Raw genomic sequence first — 17,883 nt, 5'->3', positions numbered from 1 at the left:
TATCGTATCTCCTAGTTTAAATTAACTCTTTCAGGCTTTACACTAGAGAAACAATGCGGTGCTTGCACATGTATGTTTGATTTATTTCGCTTATGAGTATGGTCTCTAGTTGTGACTATGACAATTCTTACTTTCCTGACTGTATAGTTATTTGCTTATTGTTTGTTTTGTTAATGGAACATATTTGAAATGTCATATTTGAAAATAATACCTATTTAATCAGATATGGCATATTTAAGGGTCTAAGGACTGAGAGGCAAAACCCTGAGGAGTGACTGAGATCACTAGACCAGGCAGGGTTGAAGCAAACAGCAACATCTTTATTTTCTAGTGGATGCAGTCGAGCCAAGGGCAGAAAGGCATTCACCCTGAGCGGGAGGAATGGACAGGCTTTCATGGGAGAACTTGGATAGGGGAGGGGGGCTCTACTGAGGGGGTCACAAAATTTTGAGTCTCTGAGTAAGAGGTCTAAGGCTAGGTGATAGACAGGATGGTGTTGGGTACAGGTGGTGCTGGCAGGTATAGCATGTCTCTAACGGTTTTTCACAGAATCAGCTCTTTGAGGTTAATCAGTGTGGGGGGCAGGGGCCAGCTTCCTGTTGAATGTTGCACCTCTGCAGGTGTAAATAACAGATCTACTTGGGGAGGTTTTTTCTCTCCCAGCTGAGCGGGTGTCTAGTTTGGAGACCTGACAAAGATAAGTTTAGAGAGCAATTGTTAGTAAGTCTGTCTTAGGAAAACTAGGCTTACAGGGTTCCCAACCTTAAATACAACTAAGAAAGCTGGGCATAATGGCACACACCTGTAATCTCAGCACTCAGGGAGGGTGAGACAGAAAGATCACAATTTCAAGCCCAGCCTGGACAACTTAGTGAGATCCTGTCTCAAAAAAAAGAGAGAAATTCACACTTATCTATAGGTATTGAAAGTGAAACCAGTGATAAATTCTTGACTTAGTTTCTTATCCCCAAGAGTCTTTTCAAAGTCCAACCTGAGATATCTTATAAAAACTTCCAGTAAAAACATGTTCAAAAGCCTATATAGTGAATATCCATTCTTGCTGCAACTTGTAAATAATCAGGCCAAATCTAGTGTTACCAGTCTTATTTTGTGATCAAGAATGAAATATCTTTGAGATAATTAATCAAAATGGATGGCTTTAAGGGTAAACTGTGTTTCAATAAAAAACTATGGCACATCCTTCTGGGTTATCAAGATTCTGCTAATTGTCTTTACATGTTTTTCCCATTTGTAAACTACATATAACTGGTACAGATATACTCTGCCTTTGGCAAAAAAGTAATTGATGTCTACTATTAAAAAGCTAATTTGGTTGGGCTGGGGATATAGCTCAGCGGCACAGTGCCTGCCTAGTACGCACAAGGTCCTGAGTTCAATTCCCGGTTCCAAAAAAAAAAATCCAATTTGGGTATCTACCTATAAATTGACCTGGGTCCTATAATCATGCCTAAACTGTCAACATTTACAAATTTTCAATTCTTCCAATTTTGTTCAGTATCTATAACCCTCCAATCTAACGTTCCAGATTTTCTCCTTCTTTCCTGACTTAGCATCGTTGAAAACTTACATGTGACTTCCCAGATTCTTATAAGGATTCTAGGTTGCCATGTTTCTGATCTTTCACCCCTACTTTCCAGGATCTAAAGATGCATTACAAGCTAGAGCCTGAGTCCTCACAACAGAATTATCACCACAGTGCATGGGCCACATTTCATACTGGAGCCCAAGGGCTCGATATATACCTCAAAGGATTTCTCACTGCAAGCCATGCATAGGCCAGATTTCAATCTAGACAAGTTGCTGTTTGGATCATTTGGGAAGTCTGAGGGTTGGGGATTTAGTTTAGTGGTACAGTAGGAAACCTGGTAGAATGTTTGGACCATGCATGTCCTTGTGTGAAAGGTACTAAAGACTATGGATGACTTCCCATCAGCATCCACATCTTAGCTTCAGGAAACAAGTTGCCTTGCATCATCAAAGGATTTCCATCTACCCACCTCAAGAATCCACTAGATTAAGAAAAGCAGAAAAAGAAGAAGAGGAAGAAAAAGGAAGAGAAAGAGTAGTTAGATTTATCACTTGTAAGATCTGAGAAAATGTCTTGTTCCAAACACACTTTAGGAAATGATAAATAGTATGATTTTTTCAACAGATGGTATTACTCTCATCTGGGGTACCCTAAAGGATGTCGTATATTACAGAAAACCCACTACACTGCAGGCCTTAGAGAAGAAATTGAAATGCAATGTGTGGCAATCTTAATGTTCAAGGTTACTCAAGCAGCAATTCACTGCTAATAAATGTCTGGAAGCTAATGACCACCACTTTGAGCACCTCTTGTAATTGCAGAGGCCAAAGGTAACTTGTATTAATCTCAGGATGTCCCAATAAATTTAGTATTAAAATACTTACACAATATTTTCTTTTCCTGAAGTGTGTTTACACTTTTTTTGGGGAGACACTGTATATAACAACATAAGTGGATTACACCCTAGTGCTCATCCAAGCTTTATTTCTGTGAAAGTTTTTACAAAAGCTAGGTAAAAAAGGTCCCCAAATATTATTTTGGTGGAGGCTCTTTTTACTACAAATGAGGGGGGGGGCGGGTGGAGGGTTGTAGATTTCTTGTAGCCTGGCGTGCTGTGGTATTTCTTCATCTAAAAAGTCACCCACGGGCTGGGTCTTGTTACTCAGAAAGCCAACTAATTCATTACAACAATCCAGAATTAAGAGAAGCTGGTAATTCCCAAAGGAAACTGTGCACAAAACCAACAGTTGGCTTATGATTTAGCTGGTTTATGAGCACACTGTAGCCAGGTATTGGACTCATACTAAGTGATGACTGAGGGTACAAAAGTGACCCCTAAAAGCCTTCACCTCTCTAAACTTCCTCTTGAACTAACCCCCTCAAATGGCATATGTAACCTTACAACCAAACATATGGGGAAGGATTGACCACTGACTATTGCTTTTTGCACAATAAACTTGACCACACACACACCACCACCACCATCACCACCAGCAATCCTATGGTAGGGAGTATAAATGTCCTAATCTTCTGGCTAAAAAACCCAAGCACAGCTGGGTGTGGCGGCACATGCCTGTAATCCCAGCACTTGGTAGGCTGAGGCAGAAGGATCCTTGTGAGTTCGAGACCAGCCTGGGCTACAAAGTGAGCTCAAGGCCAGCCTGAACTGCATAGTGAGACCCCGTCTCAAAAAGACAAAACAAAACAAAACAAAACCCCAAGCACAACAGCAAATACTAGGAAACTGGCTCATAAATAATTTAGTTTTACTTTCAATTTGAAACTGAAATGGTTTCTCCCGTAATAAAAGGGCCATGGCATTGCCTCTTGAAGCACTGCTGCGGGGGACATGTATGAAATCACAAAGGATCTGCTGGAGATCAGGTACCTGGCCACTCTGAAGGGGAAGGGTGTCTGAGGGTGAGGGAATTAAGAATGTTCCCTGAGAACAGACTGGTGATAGAATGGGGCTGGGAGAAAGCACGTGGATTAGATGACTGTAGTAGTGGGAGGTTATATGTCAGGAGGCAATGGAAGTACCGGGCAAGGAATATTCCAGTAGGGAGACAAGATCAGATCTGGAAAAGAGAAAACTCTTGAAGGATAAACATCCCATCTATGTATCTCTCTAAAACCTTAAAAAATCAACGCAAGACCATACAATTTACTCCTCAAGTCTTTGAGCAGCACTGCTGGTACCCATATCTGACAAGGTTCCCTATGCCAAAGGTCTTTCCCCTTTCTATGGTTAGTCAAGTCTAGATTTGCAGGCCAGAACAAGAATGTGGTTAATTTCCCCATTTCCTTCCTAACTCTAGGAATACATCAACTTTTTTGTTTTTTTGGTACCAGGAATTGAACTCAGAACCTTGAGCTTACCAGGCAGATGCATGTGCCCCTGAGCTATATCTCTAGCCCAAAGATGAATCATGATAGATTTGAATGATTACATCAACTTCTAACCTCTCCTTTGTTTTAATTTAGGATTTTTAAAATGGAGAGCACTTTCTTTCAATGATCAGGAAAGACACAAGAAGGAAATCTCCTGGGTAGTACACAACACATTTAGAAGCCACACATCTAGGCCAAGAAGTGCAGGGAGAGAGACAGAGGAGTGAGAAGCACCCATAGGCCAACACCTTTGTTGTGGTCTAAAGCATTATCCACAAAAGTTTCTTGAGGGGAGTTTGAGTTGTTTACAGTGAGCAGGCACCAGTTCCAGTAGGTCATGGCTTGACTGAAAGGTGATTATGGTGGCATATCTGCAGTCTATGTGGGGTGTAAGGGTCAGTAGGACCAGTCAAGTAGGTTATATCTAGCTGTTCCATAAGGAAGTGGCTACCGGGTGTTGAAATAACATGATTAAAGAACCAGGAAAGGAAGAAATGTAGAACTGAAAACTAAGTTGTCAGTAACTGAGCTATGCTTCTGGTGTGAGAAAGTTAAATTTATGTTCAAAATGGAAGGCTGGAGGTGTACATATAATTATAATCACCTATGCCTCCATGCATACTAACTTGCCTTTCAGTCCAAGCTCCTGTCCATTAAACTCACAGTCAGAGGTGCCTAGGCAGCGGGAAAGGAAGTCACTAGCTGTGGAACTGCTAGTCTCCATTTGAGGCTTAGGTGAGAAACTAGGCATGCATTACTTAAACATGTTGGGAACTGAGTTTAAAAAATTCAAACTTTGGATAATTCCATAAGAATATGTCCACAAAGACTCAATTCATGGATAATTACATTAGAAGCCACCACTTCTCATCTTTTTTGGCCAGATTGTCATAAACTTATACCAAAGATTGTGCCAGGGAAATAAGGATAATGTTAATGATAATAAAAATTCTCACCTCACTTTCTGCATTTTTCTTTCCCCTCTCTTGGAGTCACCTTGCTAAGCCCAGGCTCATCACACTCAGATTTATACCTTCAATCCTTTATTGAATTCCAGAACCCTACATCGGCAATTTTCTGATGGTATCTCCATCTGGATTTCTCACGGGCACCTCAAACTTGTCATGCTCAAGACAACTTTGACACCTAAATTGTAAGATAAGGGGTGGTGAAAGCTGAGACTAGAGAGAGAAGCAGAGCTAGACCATGAACATGCACCATATCAAGAAGCCTGAAGGTTGAGTTGGGGTGTAGTTCAGTGAAAGGGTGCCTGCCTTGGCATATGGGAGATTCTAAGTTCAATCTCCAACACCAAAAAGGCAAACTGCAGCAGAATCACCCAGGAAGCGCATTAAAAATACTGAATCCACAATCTGATACTGGGATTCAGAAATATCTATTGGTAATGTTTCCCAGAGACATTTTTATGCAATGTATCTTTGAGATCAACTGCAAGTGGAGGAGCAGCTAAATGACTTTCAGAAATATGGAAGGTCAAAATGAAGAATTCTCTTGTGGTATTTCTACTCATGGCTGTAAAATCCTCCTGTAGGGACATATTATAATGACTTAAAATAATTTAAATAACTTACTGCATATAGGGGTTGGGTAAATGCAAATATTATTATCCTATGTATACAATTATGGTAAGAATCTCATGAGTCAATTAAGAATATTAGAAAAATACAATCAAATTATAAGCTGATGAAACAAAATAACAGTCAAGGGCTGAGGATGTAGCTCAGTAGTAGAGTGCTTACTTAGCATGCATGAGACCCTAGGTTTGATCTGTGGAGTCTGTGCACACACAAACACACACACACACACACACACACACACACACAGGTGCACACAAACTCACAGATTTGTTGGGAAGATGTTTCAGATATCATCCACTTATATTGTATTCACATATTTTGAATGAAAACTTTTCCACAGAGTCATATAATTTTCAGTCATAAAAGATCAGTTTTTGTTTTGTTTTGGATACTTTTGAGATTACGTGTGCTATAGATAGAACCCAGGTTCTCACTTGTGATAAGCAATACTCTATCACTGAGCTGCACTCCTAGCTCCAAGACCAGTTTTTATCATTATAACACATTTCCATTTGTAGAAGGGTTTTGTTGAATATATATGTGTATTAGTCGGATTTCTGTCACTGTGATAAGGTACCTGAGAGGATCAACTTAAAAAGAAGAAAGTTATTTTGGTTGACAGTTTCAGAGGTTCCAGTCTATGGTAAGCTGTTTCCATTGTTTTTGGGCCTGTGGTGAGGCAAAAACATCAAGAAAGGGAGTGAGTGGCAGAAGAGGCTACTAACATGGAGATCAAGAAGCAAAAAGAGCAAAAAAGAGAGGGTGATATGGAATTCTCCAAATCCCTTTAAAGGTGTGCCCCACTAACTTTACTTCCTTCCACCAGGCCCCACCCCTTAAAACTTCCACTGGCTCTCCGTAGCACCATCAGCCAGGGACCAAGTCTTCAGTACTTGAGTCTCTAAGGGACACTCAAGAACCAAGCCATAACACTATGGTTATGTTAATTACTTTTGTGATGTTTCCTATCAGTGAAGAAATCTAAATTTTTACATAGTATCAAAACATGTCATGCTTAAAATTCTCACATTTGCATTCTCTAAAAAATACAATTATCCAGGTATGGTGGTGCACACCATACAATTATCCAGGTATGGTGGTGCACACCATATAATTATTCAGGTAATTGGAGGGGCAGAGGCAGGAAAATCATAAGTTCAAGGCCAATACTGGGGTACATAGAGAGACCCTGTTTCAGAACAAAAATACTCATCACCACAAAGAAAAATATAAAATTACTTACAAAATTAAGAAACAGTGATAAGTTTCTAGTTCCAATTTCACTTTAATCACTTTTTGAGGTTTAATAGCACTTAATACAAAAGGCTTCAAATTTAGAACAAAATTTAAAAACTACTATCCATAAAATATTACTAGTACTTTTAAAAGGAAATGGGAGGTGGTTAGTTCAAATTTAATTTCCGTATTTTTGTTGCTCTAGAACCAGGGATTGCTCTATGACACTAAATTAGATTTTAAAAATTATTTGTTTTGAGCAGGCCGTTCTAATACACCACTATTGGCTCTTTGCCTGGATCTGCTAAGATCTTGGAGCATTATTTCAATGCATTGCAATATGTTCCTATCAATTACAACTCCCCATATGATTTTTTTGAAGACAGGAAATCCTAACCAAGCTGGCTTCAAGTATTATAAGAGATCTTACAATTTGGCATCAACTTCAGTATTTTCTCGATATCTAGGATTCTTGTCATTTCTGCCTTTCATTCCTTTCTGAGGTGCAAATATTCAAATGTTCTGCCTCCTATAGATAAAGTAAATACTAATCCCTCCAGTACAATCTTTTTTTCTACAAGAAATTCATTCTAGATATTTTTTCATTCAAGTCACATTATGTTGAAGTAAGTTTCTTGGTATCATTGAGAGTGGTTATTTTATGTAAACAAAGAGGACTCTGAGGTCAACTCTTAAAGAGTTGGCCATAATTATTTTATGATAATGAATAACTCTCTGGTTAATTAGAATAAACAGAGGGTGGGACCATCTCTACTGGAGTCTTTCATTTCTAGAATCCTCTAATGGCCCTGGGAATGAGGACCCCAAGGTAAAGAGGAGCCAGGAGTGACAGGAAAGGCTCTTGCTAAGAGCAGTTGGTCATGCTTCGCAGCCTCTCTCGGCCATTTTCAAGGTCTTGGTAGAGCATTATCTTATGACGTCTAAGCCAAAATTATGTGGAAAGTTGCACAGTGGGCTGTAGAAGAGAATTTTTATAATATGTCAAGGGCAGCAAATGGGAAGGAAAGGCAAAGGTGGGTACCAACCCAAAGGGTGACTGTCACACCTCATTCTTTTACTTCCTTTGCTAAATGTGTATTTTATATATCCACCCCTCAAAAAGAAGTTAAAAACAGGGTGAAAGGGAGAGTAATAGATATGATGGATGGATATGAACAAAATATGCAAATTGCCCCCCCCCATCCCCTGAAAATGTGAAGCTAGAAGGGCAGGGGAAGGGGAATGATAGGGGAAATATGATCAAAGCATGTTATGTGCATATATGAATCTGTCAAAATAAAACCCATTAATCTGTATAACCAATAAAAAAGTAGCTAAGTAAATAAATTTTCATTAAATACAGTAAGTAATGTGGCAAGCTGATTTATTAGGCTGTTTTCTATTATTATAACAAAATACCTGAAGCTGAGTACTTTATAAGGAAAAAAATGTTTATTTGCAATTCTGATGGCTGGAAAGGCTAAACATCAGGACACCAGCAGCCAGTGGAGAAGTCCCCTGGCTGCATTACAACATGGCAGAGAAGCCATGTGCCATCAGCAGAAAGGATCATGTGATGAAAGAGAAAGCCAGAAAGATTCAGGCGTCAGGTGTCTTCTTTGTAACGAATTGCTCTTCCAGGAACTAACCAGGACCCCACAAGAACTGCACAATCTCTTCTGAGGGTGTTGCCCCAAAGGACCTAATTACCTCTTAAGGGTTCTACCACCTCAGCACTGCCACCATGGGGACCAAGCCTCCAACATGTGAGCTTTTGGAAGAAAAACTAAAACCCTGATCATGGTGAAAACTGACATTAAGAAAATAATAATAAGTATTGCCTGAGTCGGAGTCGCAGGTTAACAAAATTTGGAGAAGAATTTTTTTTTAGTATCTGAAAAACTCACAATATTTCTCTAAGGGAGTAAAATGTTAGAGCCTATTGAGGGGTCTGCTAAAATTTAATCTGATTCTCTCACTGGCAACCTACAAGGCATGTAGCTCTGCTTATTACGAGGATTGATTGTCTCAATACTACGTCCCTAATGGAGGCCACATATCAGGGTCACCTTGTCCCGGTGCAGGCTCCAGGTAGAGCTGTCCACAAGGAATCCTGATTACCTATTCAGAGCAGTGTAAATAGCCTGGGCTTCTGGATTTGAAACAGGGGTTCATTAACACAGCAATGATGTATCAATACACAAAGAAACTAATGATTATGCCTCATTTGTATTATCTTGTGTTCATTTGCAGTTATTTTTGAAGTTGAAGATGACATCACCTCTACCCATAGCAACTCACGTCTTCATGCTAACTTGGTGGCTTACACAGCAGGTAATACCTAACACCCATTCTCAATCCATATCTTGCTAATCTTGCTTTTCTTTCTTTGAGACAATACAGCTGCCATAGTTGAGTCTGTGACTAGAGTCAGTTAGGAGTCATGAATCTGAAAAATACTGTAAAGAATAGTACCAGCAAACAAAACAGAGTCCAAAGCTGAGCTTTTCCTTTTTACAGTACTCATAGTATAATAAGATTGTGGGGCTGGGGATTTAGCTCAGTAGCACAGCGCCTGCCTGGCAAGCCCAAGGTCACGAGTTCGATTTCCGGTACCGGAAAAAAAAAAGTATAATAAGATTGTGTTCATATGATGTGTCACTCATGAGCCCTGTGGATTGGGACATGTAAAATCTTACTCGGAGCAGGAAGCCAGTGCTGAGGGCTCTGGAAGCATCCAGCATAAGCTGGTTTCCCTGCAAACAAGTCAAAAGTCTCTTCCTTCTCCACAGGTAACTGGCCTGACACAGAGCAAACTGGACATGGCTTACAATGCGTTTGATGATCAGTATGAGGGCTGTATCCAAGAAATGGAGAAAAAAGCTCCCCAGCTCTTAAACGAGGAGCTGAAGATAAATGAGCAATTGAAGTCTGAGTGGGCAGAAGCAAAGGAACATTGGGAGCAAATAAAGTACAAAATAAAGCGTCCAAAAAATTTCAACGATTTCCATGGAATAGCTCTAGTGGCCTACACCGGGAGTATTTCAAAAGATTTTAACACAGCTGTGAGAGAATTCCGTCAAAATTCCAATAACTTTAAGTACAAGGCCTTCCATTATTACTTGACAAGAGCTCTTCAGCTTCTCAAGGAACAGAATTGTCACTTGTATCACGTTTATAGAGGCACTCATACCAAATTTTATTATAGTGGGGAGCATAGTGTACGGTTCGGGCAATTTACATCATCATCTTGGGAGTTAACAGAAGCTCTGCAATTTTATAGCGAAGGTGGAACACTGTTTAAAATCAATACCTGTTTGGGTGTTTATATCAAAGCGTTCTCTCTGTATCCAGATGAAGAGGAAGTGTTAATTCCAGGATACGAGGTGTATAAAAAGGTTGCCATAAAACAAACTGATAAATACACTGAAATTACTCTTAAAGACCCCCAAAGACAAAGGAGTAACTATAATTGCTTCTATGTTTCTAAAAACCCCAGCAATTTCAACAGCTCAGGTAAGTGTGGGTCTGCATTGGAAGTAGAAGCCCCTGAGGAAGAAAACAATGGGCCTCCAGCCCACTGCTGAAGAATATCAGGTTCCTAAAAGGAAAGGACTACTGTCCCAAAACATAGAGCGGAGCCCAGACCCAGAGACAAGGGCCTTTTCTGTTCAGCCTTGCTCCAAAATACCTGCTATGCAGAAAGTCCAGAAAGATCTGCTGGGCACCAGGTGAAAGGTGCTATGAAAACTACTGGTATGTCAGGGGACATAGCAAAGGTCAGGGGAATCAGGGGACCTTGTTCCAGAGGAAAGGTCTGGCTGCCTCAGTAATCTGGGCAGGAGATGAGGGTGCCTAAAACAAACAGGTGGCAGTGGTGATGGAGGAAGGTCTAGGACTGGGGCTGCCTATAAAATATTCTAGGAAGAAGAGAGTCAGATCTGGACAGACTGAAGGTATGGTTAGAAAGCATGGTGGTGGTACTCAAGATTTCTAGTATATATATGAGCTTGTGAGTAAGTTCAAGGACATTTCTATGGAAGTGATTGGCCGGATAGAGTAACAGGGGAATAACATCACAGCAAGGTGTCAATGAATTGAAATATTTTCACTAGTGGTGTTTGAGGAGACTCACACCCTAGTATATGAGGACTGGACCCAAGGTGCTATGAGACTGAAGAAAGAGATGCACACAGGTGTAGAATGGTACACAATGCAATTTACTGAGGAGACATACTGATGGAAATGTGAGCCTGGGCTACAGCAAGACCAGTTGGATCCCTGCAATTTCAGTCAGCAAGAGAGGCATATACACGGGTTAGAACATCCAACTTTTCTGGAGGGTGGGAATTGAACTCAGGACCTCACGCTTGCCAGGCAAGTGCTGTGCTACTGAGCTGAATGCTCAGCTATTTGAGTTAGAACAAAAGTGACTTCATCCTAGCTTAAATATGCCCATTTTATCTTAAGCTAATATAAAAAAAGGCACAGTCCTGGAGCCAGGGTCCAGTAGAAAAGTTCCATATAACACTCTAATGGCTTTGTCTATTTATAGTTTGCTGGGAAACTAAGCAGGAAAAACCAAAGAAAGTTATTCTGGGACAGTCATGGCAGTTACTACTGAAGATAGCTGCTGAGAGATCAAGCTGAATACATACCAATGGGCCACATGGTGAAGCACAGGGGCAAACGGTGCACAGAAGGATGAAGGGTAGAACTGGGAAAACCAGGGAACAGAGATCTCAGTGAAGGTGCACTGAAGATTGAAAATGGGAGTGGAGATTATCAAGAAAAACTGTTACCTCTCCCACCTCACGATTAGTGAGAAGCGCCACCACAAGCATTTACCCATCCTTTACCAAGCTGTTCTGGCTTTCAAGCCTCTGTGCCTTTACACCCATTTCTTGTAGCCTGAGGCCTCTTCTTTTGACCTCATATCGTATCTCTCTCAAGCTAAGGGACAATCTATCTCAACACGGCAATTACCTTTCAAGACCTTTCAATATCACTTCCAATGGCAATTATCTTTCAAGATCTTTCAATATCACTTCCAATGGCAAGGCTTTCTTGATACATTCAGGAAAATTAAACATTGTACCATGTTCTCTGCTATAGAATGTTAATCTGCTCAAGCATCACTAGCTTTGTGATTTGGGGCAAGTTCCCTGAGCAACCTGTGTCTCGATTTCTCATTTGACAAACAAGGACACAAGAACAGATGCTTCACTAATATTGCTCTGAGAATTAACAGAGATATTCAAGACTCACTGCCTGGCCCACAGACATTGCTCAACAAATACTTTCTTTTATCCCCATGGAAAACCTTGTTTACGTCTCAGTTGTTTCATCTCATCATATTCACATTATAATCATTTACTTACAGTGTGGACACTTCCTCTCCCTATTCATCTGCTCTCAGGGCTTGGCTTAATGTCTGGTTTAAGTCAGGCCCCTGGCACATGTTGTCCCAGAAAATTATGTTTCATTGAGAGGAAAGGGGCCAAATTAAAAGTAGATTTAAACTGCCAAGTATCCATCAAATTTAGACTAAATTAGTCCTTGTGCTCTGAAAGGGTTCTGGTAACAGGAGAAATCTTCAGAGGTAGAAACGGAGGCACAGATTTATTACAGGGAGACTCTGAGCTTTTTATATAGACAAATTGTGAATTTGGATCCAACCTCGTGAAAACAAGGGAAGCAGGGAGATAGTCCAGTGGAGGAAGGCTGGGCCGAATGGTTGATGTTCAGGTTTAGGCAGGTGGAGAACCCCAGGTTAGGAGGCCAGATCTCTCCAGGTCTAGTTCACATCAGCTAGTGAAGAAAGGGGCATGCATGTCGCTGCAAGATGAAAGGTTCAGATCCAGAAACTTCTTCCTGGGTTGAGCAGGACAAACATGGAAGGGCCCCCACAATGGTAAGCAGAGTTGCAGGCCCCAGATGGCGAAAACCTTTATCATCCAGGCACAGTGGGTTAAGCAGGGGCCTGGAGAGCGGCTGAGGGAGGGGCTGAGAGACCCAAAGCTCAGTCTACTCAAAGTGACCTTAAGTTCAAGAACCAAAAGGATATGTCTTCAAGTCTCTCTCTCCCTAGTATTTCTGAGGACTGGGAATCCTGGGAAAAGCAAACAATGGGTATAGTGAGCCCCTAGCACCCCCCTTTCAGATTTTGACGTAAAGGTGAAGCCTTAAACATTTGTCCATGTCTTTCAAATTCCCTCTGGAAACCTTTCCTTCTCTTCCTCCCTCTGCAGGAATGATAAAAGGCGCTGAATTCCTGGTGCTGCTGCTGCCTAACCTTCTCATCCTGCTACTTCTGTATGCTGAGCTGTAGCCCTGCCCTGCCTGGAGTTTGTCCTTCAGGGTGGGGAGAGAGGCCAAAGAACAGGGACCCGACTTGTTCTCCAATGTCAGCAGTGTTGGGAAGAGTGGGATCTACTTGGCACTCGGGTACACTGATGTATGAAAGATTACTGGGCCTGAGTGTGAAAGTGGGCAGCCCGTCTTAAAATTCACTGCCTGAGATAAATTCCTGGTCTCTTGACACTTTGCTATGATTAAAATGCAATATGTATATTTTTTTATTTTGCAGAACTAAGGAAAAAGCAATATTTTAATGCACTGTCAGTAGTAACAGTCTTAAAAATGCAATTTATGATGAATGTTGTAATCTGGAGAAATAAACCATTCACAATTACACCTTGCTTTTCTATGACTAGATATTTTTATAGGTTGTATTATCTGTTCAAGAAATTCTCCTAAGGCATTAGATCTAATGAGAACATTTTTATAGCTGAGAAGGCTCACGTTGTACATTTTTCACAGATACCCTTGCGGGACTGATTAACTGGGCCATAAATACGAGGGCTGTCCTAGATGAATTCATCTCCCTAAACAACTCCACCAGTAATGCAAGTAGTTATCAAGCTCTGTCAATTAATTTTTTTGTCTTTTTGAAACAGGGTCTCGCTATGTAGCTCAGGCTGGCCTCGAGCTCACTTTGTAGCTCAGGCTGGCCTTGAACTTGCAGCAATCCTCCTGCTTCAGCCTCCTGAGTGCTGGGATTACAGATGTGCACCACTATGCCCAGCCAATTAATTTAATAATAACTCCCAAAGCTGTTTCTCATCTCTCACCCATTCTAATCATCTCCAAGGAAACTGATAGATATGTTCTGTGGTGTGAAAGGAGCCAAGAACTCTAGACACTGTATTCACTGAGGGTGGGTTTAAGCTAAGATGCCCAGAAATCCCCTCACTCCTCATTCCCCACTCTCCATGCCCGAAGACCACAGTGCCCTGGCCTATCTAGTGATATAAATTATAAAGACATGATACATAACACCAAATAATATAATGGTGCCTTAGTAGTCAAAGAAATGACCCATAAAAACACAGGAACTAGGTATATGACAAGGTTGGCCCCAAAAATCACTGGAAAAATATAAGTCAATATAAGTCAATTAACTAGTTTTATTTAGGTTCATAGTTTCCAAAGGTCCAGTCCATGTTCATGTGGCTCCATTGCTTCTGGGCCTATGAGGAGACATAGATAAAAATATAAGTCAATTAACTAGTTAGGGCAACTAGTTATTTGTATGGGGGAGGGGAAGAGAGAGAGAGAGAAAGAGAAACAAAAACTGGATCCCTCCATTGCACCTGTTAAACAAAATGCATGGGAGGCCATCCATTGCTTTGGATTAGGCTCCTGTGCTAGGTCCCATAGGACAGACCCAACCAGAACAGAGTCACCATTGCTAGGTTCCATGTAGTCAAAGTGAACTTTGTAAAGGGACAATTTTACCAAAAAAAAGGAGATTCATAGCAGCCAGTCAGAAGGGATCCAGTTTACCTGGCATAATAAGTATTATGGTTTGGATCTAGAACGTTCCCCAAAATCTCATGTAGTAGAAGGCATAGTCTCCAGCTGGTGGTGCTATTGGGAGGTGGTGGGCACTTTAAGAGGTGTGGTCTAGAGCCCATTTGCTCGCCTCTTTCTCTGTCTCTCTCTGCTTCCTGTCCACCATAAGGTGAGCTGCTTTGTTCTACCACAGTGACGTTCTGCCTCTTCATAGGCCCAGAAGCAATGGAGCCACATGAACATGGACTGGACCTTTGGAAACTATGAACCTAAATAAAACTTTCCTCCTTTAAGCTGATTTTCTTAGGTATTTTTTCACAGCAACTAAAAGCTGGCTAACAATGAAGAAGCACCTGCTGTTTTAACCCTATAAGAGAAGTGATTTTGAAACGACCAATCTACTTTTGGTTCTTTATTTCTGCTTTCTGCAGCCCTTTTCTGCCTATAAAACCAACTGTCTCACCTCAGCTGATCAGAACATCCATTCTATTTTAAGAATAAATATCTGATTCTACAATTGCTAACAAAAGCCAATTAGACATTTTAAGTGATTTTTTTTTTTGTTTTGATGCACCATACATGAAAGTATCCCTCCCAAAATTAAAGACCTAAATGTGAAAAGTAAATCTCTAAGACTATTATAAAAAGTGTAGGGGTTAGAGCACTTGTCTAGCATGCACAAGGCCCTCTTGGATTTAAACCAATCTCCAGCAGCACACACACACATACACACACACACACACACACATATACAAAGTAAGAGAATTTTTTCTCTTTTTTTGGTACCAGGAATCGAACTCAGGACCATGCACTTGCCAGGCAGATGCTTGTGCCACTGAGCTATATCAACAATAGAGCAGGAAAAGGAAAATAAAGTTTCTTTCTTTCTCGTGAGTAATAAACGCCTCTGCAGAGCTCTACTCATAGTCACTCAGGGATGCAGGAGGCTGGGGGCTCCATCATAGAAAATTCTTTAACAGTTACCAAGGTAGGAAAGGGAATTAGATCCCCGGATGATAAGTGACATCACTACTTTGGCTCACATTTCCTTCATCAAAGCAAATCACCTCACTATAGTCAGCTTTTAAAAGGGCTTCCCAGGTACCTGGAAGGAAAGAGGAGAAGAATTTGTAATAAAACCTATCATTTGGAAAAGTATTTCTTAAGACTGAAAAACAAAAGCCACAAGGAAAAACATAAATAAATTTGACATAGTAAGAACAATACAAATAACTAACTAAAATTTATTGGCTGCTTACTGTGTATCAGATGCTTGTTCCAAGCAGTTTACGTGTTTGCGCATTTAACTCTCACAATAACCTCGTGAGGTAAGTTCTATTATTCCTCAGTTTTGCAACTGAGACACTGAGAGGTTATGTTACTGACTCTCAGAAAATAAAAGCAAACATAAACAAAGGAAGGGAGGGTCAGGGCTTTTTAAGTGTTAGGGGAGGATATGCTAATTAAACTGTGAGAAGAAGCATTCCCGATAGGGTAGATCGGGTTCACAAGTCTGCACATAATTAGCTAAAAGAAATGCTATTGTTTTTCAGTCGGGAAAGAGTCTCTAGTTACTATTTGGTACACAGGGGTCATTAAAAGTTCATGATTATTTATCACCTTCAGCAGGAAATGAACAGTTGTGGTAAAATAAAGCATTCAATTTGGGCATGTCCGACCTAGGCCAATGTTCTGTAAGTTAAAAAATTTCCATTTACACAGTGACTAGATTAAGTCAGAATCAAACATTTAAACTTCTGATTGGCAAAAGACACCACAAACAAATTGCAAAAGCAAAGGAGGAAAGGGTCTTTGCAAGATTTATAGAGCATAAAGAATGTCTACAAATAATTTTTTTTTTTTTGGAGACATGGTCGTGCTAGGCAGTTCAGACTGACCTTGAACTCGCTCTGTGGCCCAAGCAGGCCTCAAATTTGCAGCGATCTCCCTGTCTCAGCCTCCTGAGTGTTTGTGTCACCATGCCTGGCTCAAGTTTTAAACAAACAGAAATTTGGAAACACAAACAGGAAACTGATGGATGAGAAAAATCATACTTTTTTCAATGCTCACTTTTGTGCAAATTGCAAATGAAATGCAAATTGAAACAATGGGGATTTTGGGAATTTCTTATTTCACTAGTAACTCTGGCTAATGGGAATGTAGCTCAGGAGCAGAGTACCTTCCTAGCATGCATGAGACCCTGCGTTCTGTTCCCAGCTCTGAAGAGAAATAAGATAAGGCAATAGAATTTATTAGTTTGTTGCTATTTAAACATGATATCCTAGCTTTTGTTAAACCAAAACTCTTGAGAATGGAAGGGTCTCTGAGATAGAAGAGTTTATTGAGCCATTATAGATGCTAGCCAGAAAAAAAGACCAGGTCCGGGGACAAGTTCCGGAAACTACCAGTCACAGGGCTGGTTAGGAGCTGGAAACACGTCTGCAGAAACAATAAACTTTGAGGAAAGAAACCCTAATTTGTTTACTTGGAACCTGTATTCGCTACGGCTAAGAGGGGCAGGCTAAGACACAGAGGGGAAAGCTTTGGGGCACGAGAGCAGCGCATGAGAAGTACTTGTGACTTCTGGATTGTCTGGGGTTAACCGTCTGGAAAGTTTGTATGTAAACAGGGCTTGCTGGTCCTTGTGTTTGGCAATGAAGGGATTTAAATCCAGCGTTCATCAAAGTAGTCTCTGGTTCTCTGTCAGTAGCTGTTAACTGATTACTCCCCCTCTCCAGCTTCAGGCTCTTGTAATTGATTTAGGACAACTCAGAATTTTTTTGGAATGTACATGAATCCTGAATCCTGAGGTTTTAGTTTAGAGAGAAATCACCTCCACATTAACATCTTTTGTCTCAACAGAAAAACACAATAACACATGTGCCATAGGTCTGCCATCACTGGCTCGGCGTACTGGTTACATGTACAGTACTGGTTCATGAGCCTCTCCTGGTAAGAACCAAGGGAAGCCTGAGAGCACTCTGTGCTTTTTTGGTAACTCTCGCTCATTCTGTGTCTCTTTTCTATTCTCCTGTTCCTTCTCAGCAATAGAGATCTCCTCAGCCTTATCTTTGCAGTCCATAGCTTTACTGGAGCTTCCTTTCTGGCCAAACTCACAATATTTTAAATCATCCTTCCAGACTCTTTGCTCTTGATTCTCAATATAAATCCGGCCAAAAGCTCCCAACAATAGCCATGCCACTTCCCCAACATTCGATTGCCTTGAAATTTCTTTTGCCAGATTAATCAGTC

The 17,883-nt window shown here is 40.8% G+C and overlaps 1 protein-coding gene across 1 annotated transcript; it reads left to right on the top strand.

Moving 5' to 3' along the window:
* The first annotated feature begins 3,350 nt into the window (after positions 1 to 3,350).
* Positions 3,351 to 13,464, top strand: LOC102025111 (T-cell ecto-ADP-ribosyltransferase 1-like). The gene is made up of 4 exons (XM_005379987.1): positions 3,351 to 3,433; positions 9,028 to 9,108; positions 9,567 to 10,290; positions 13,026 to 13,464. Exons 2-4 carry the CDS (start codon positions 9,046 to 9,048, stop codon positions 13,103 to 13,105), a joined length of 867 nt encoding a protein of 288 aa, XP_005380044.1. The 5' UTR covers positions 3,351 to 3,433; positions 9,028 to 9,045; the 3' UTR covers positions 13,106 to 13,464.
* The last annotated feature ends 4,419 nt before the right edge of the window (positions 13,465 to 17,883 follow it).

The sequence above is a fragment of the Chinchilla lanigera genome, unplaced genomic scaffold (assembly GCF_000276665.1).
Source record: "Chinchilla lanigera isolate Chin_1 unplaced genomic scaffold, ChiLan1.0 scaffold00013, whole genome shotgun sequence".
Taxonomy (NCBI): Eukaryota; Metazoa; Chordata; class Mammalia; order Rodentia; family Chinchillidae; genus Chinchilla; species Chinchilla lanigera.
This window is presented reverse-complemented; position numbering and strand designations above follow the sequence as displayed.

Bases quoted from the DNA above. Each gene is read 5' to 3' on its own strand.
- LOC102025111 (XM_005379987.1), top strand. From the start codon at position 9,046: ATGACATCACCTCTACCCATAGCAACTCACGTCTTCATGCTAACTTGG. The intron at 9,109-9,566 runs GTAATACCTAAC...CCTTCTCCACAG, and splicing joins CTTGGTGGCTTACACAGCAG to GTAACTGGCCTGACACAGAG. The intron at 10,291-13,025 runs GTAAGTGTGGGT...CTCCCTCTGCAG, and splicing joins CAGCAATTTCAACAGCTCAG to GAATGATAAAAGGCGCTGAA.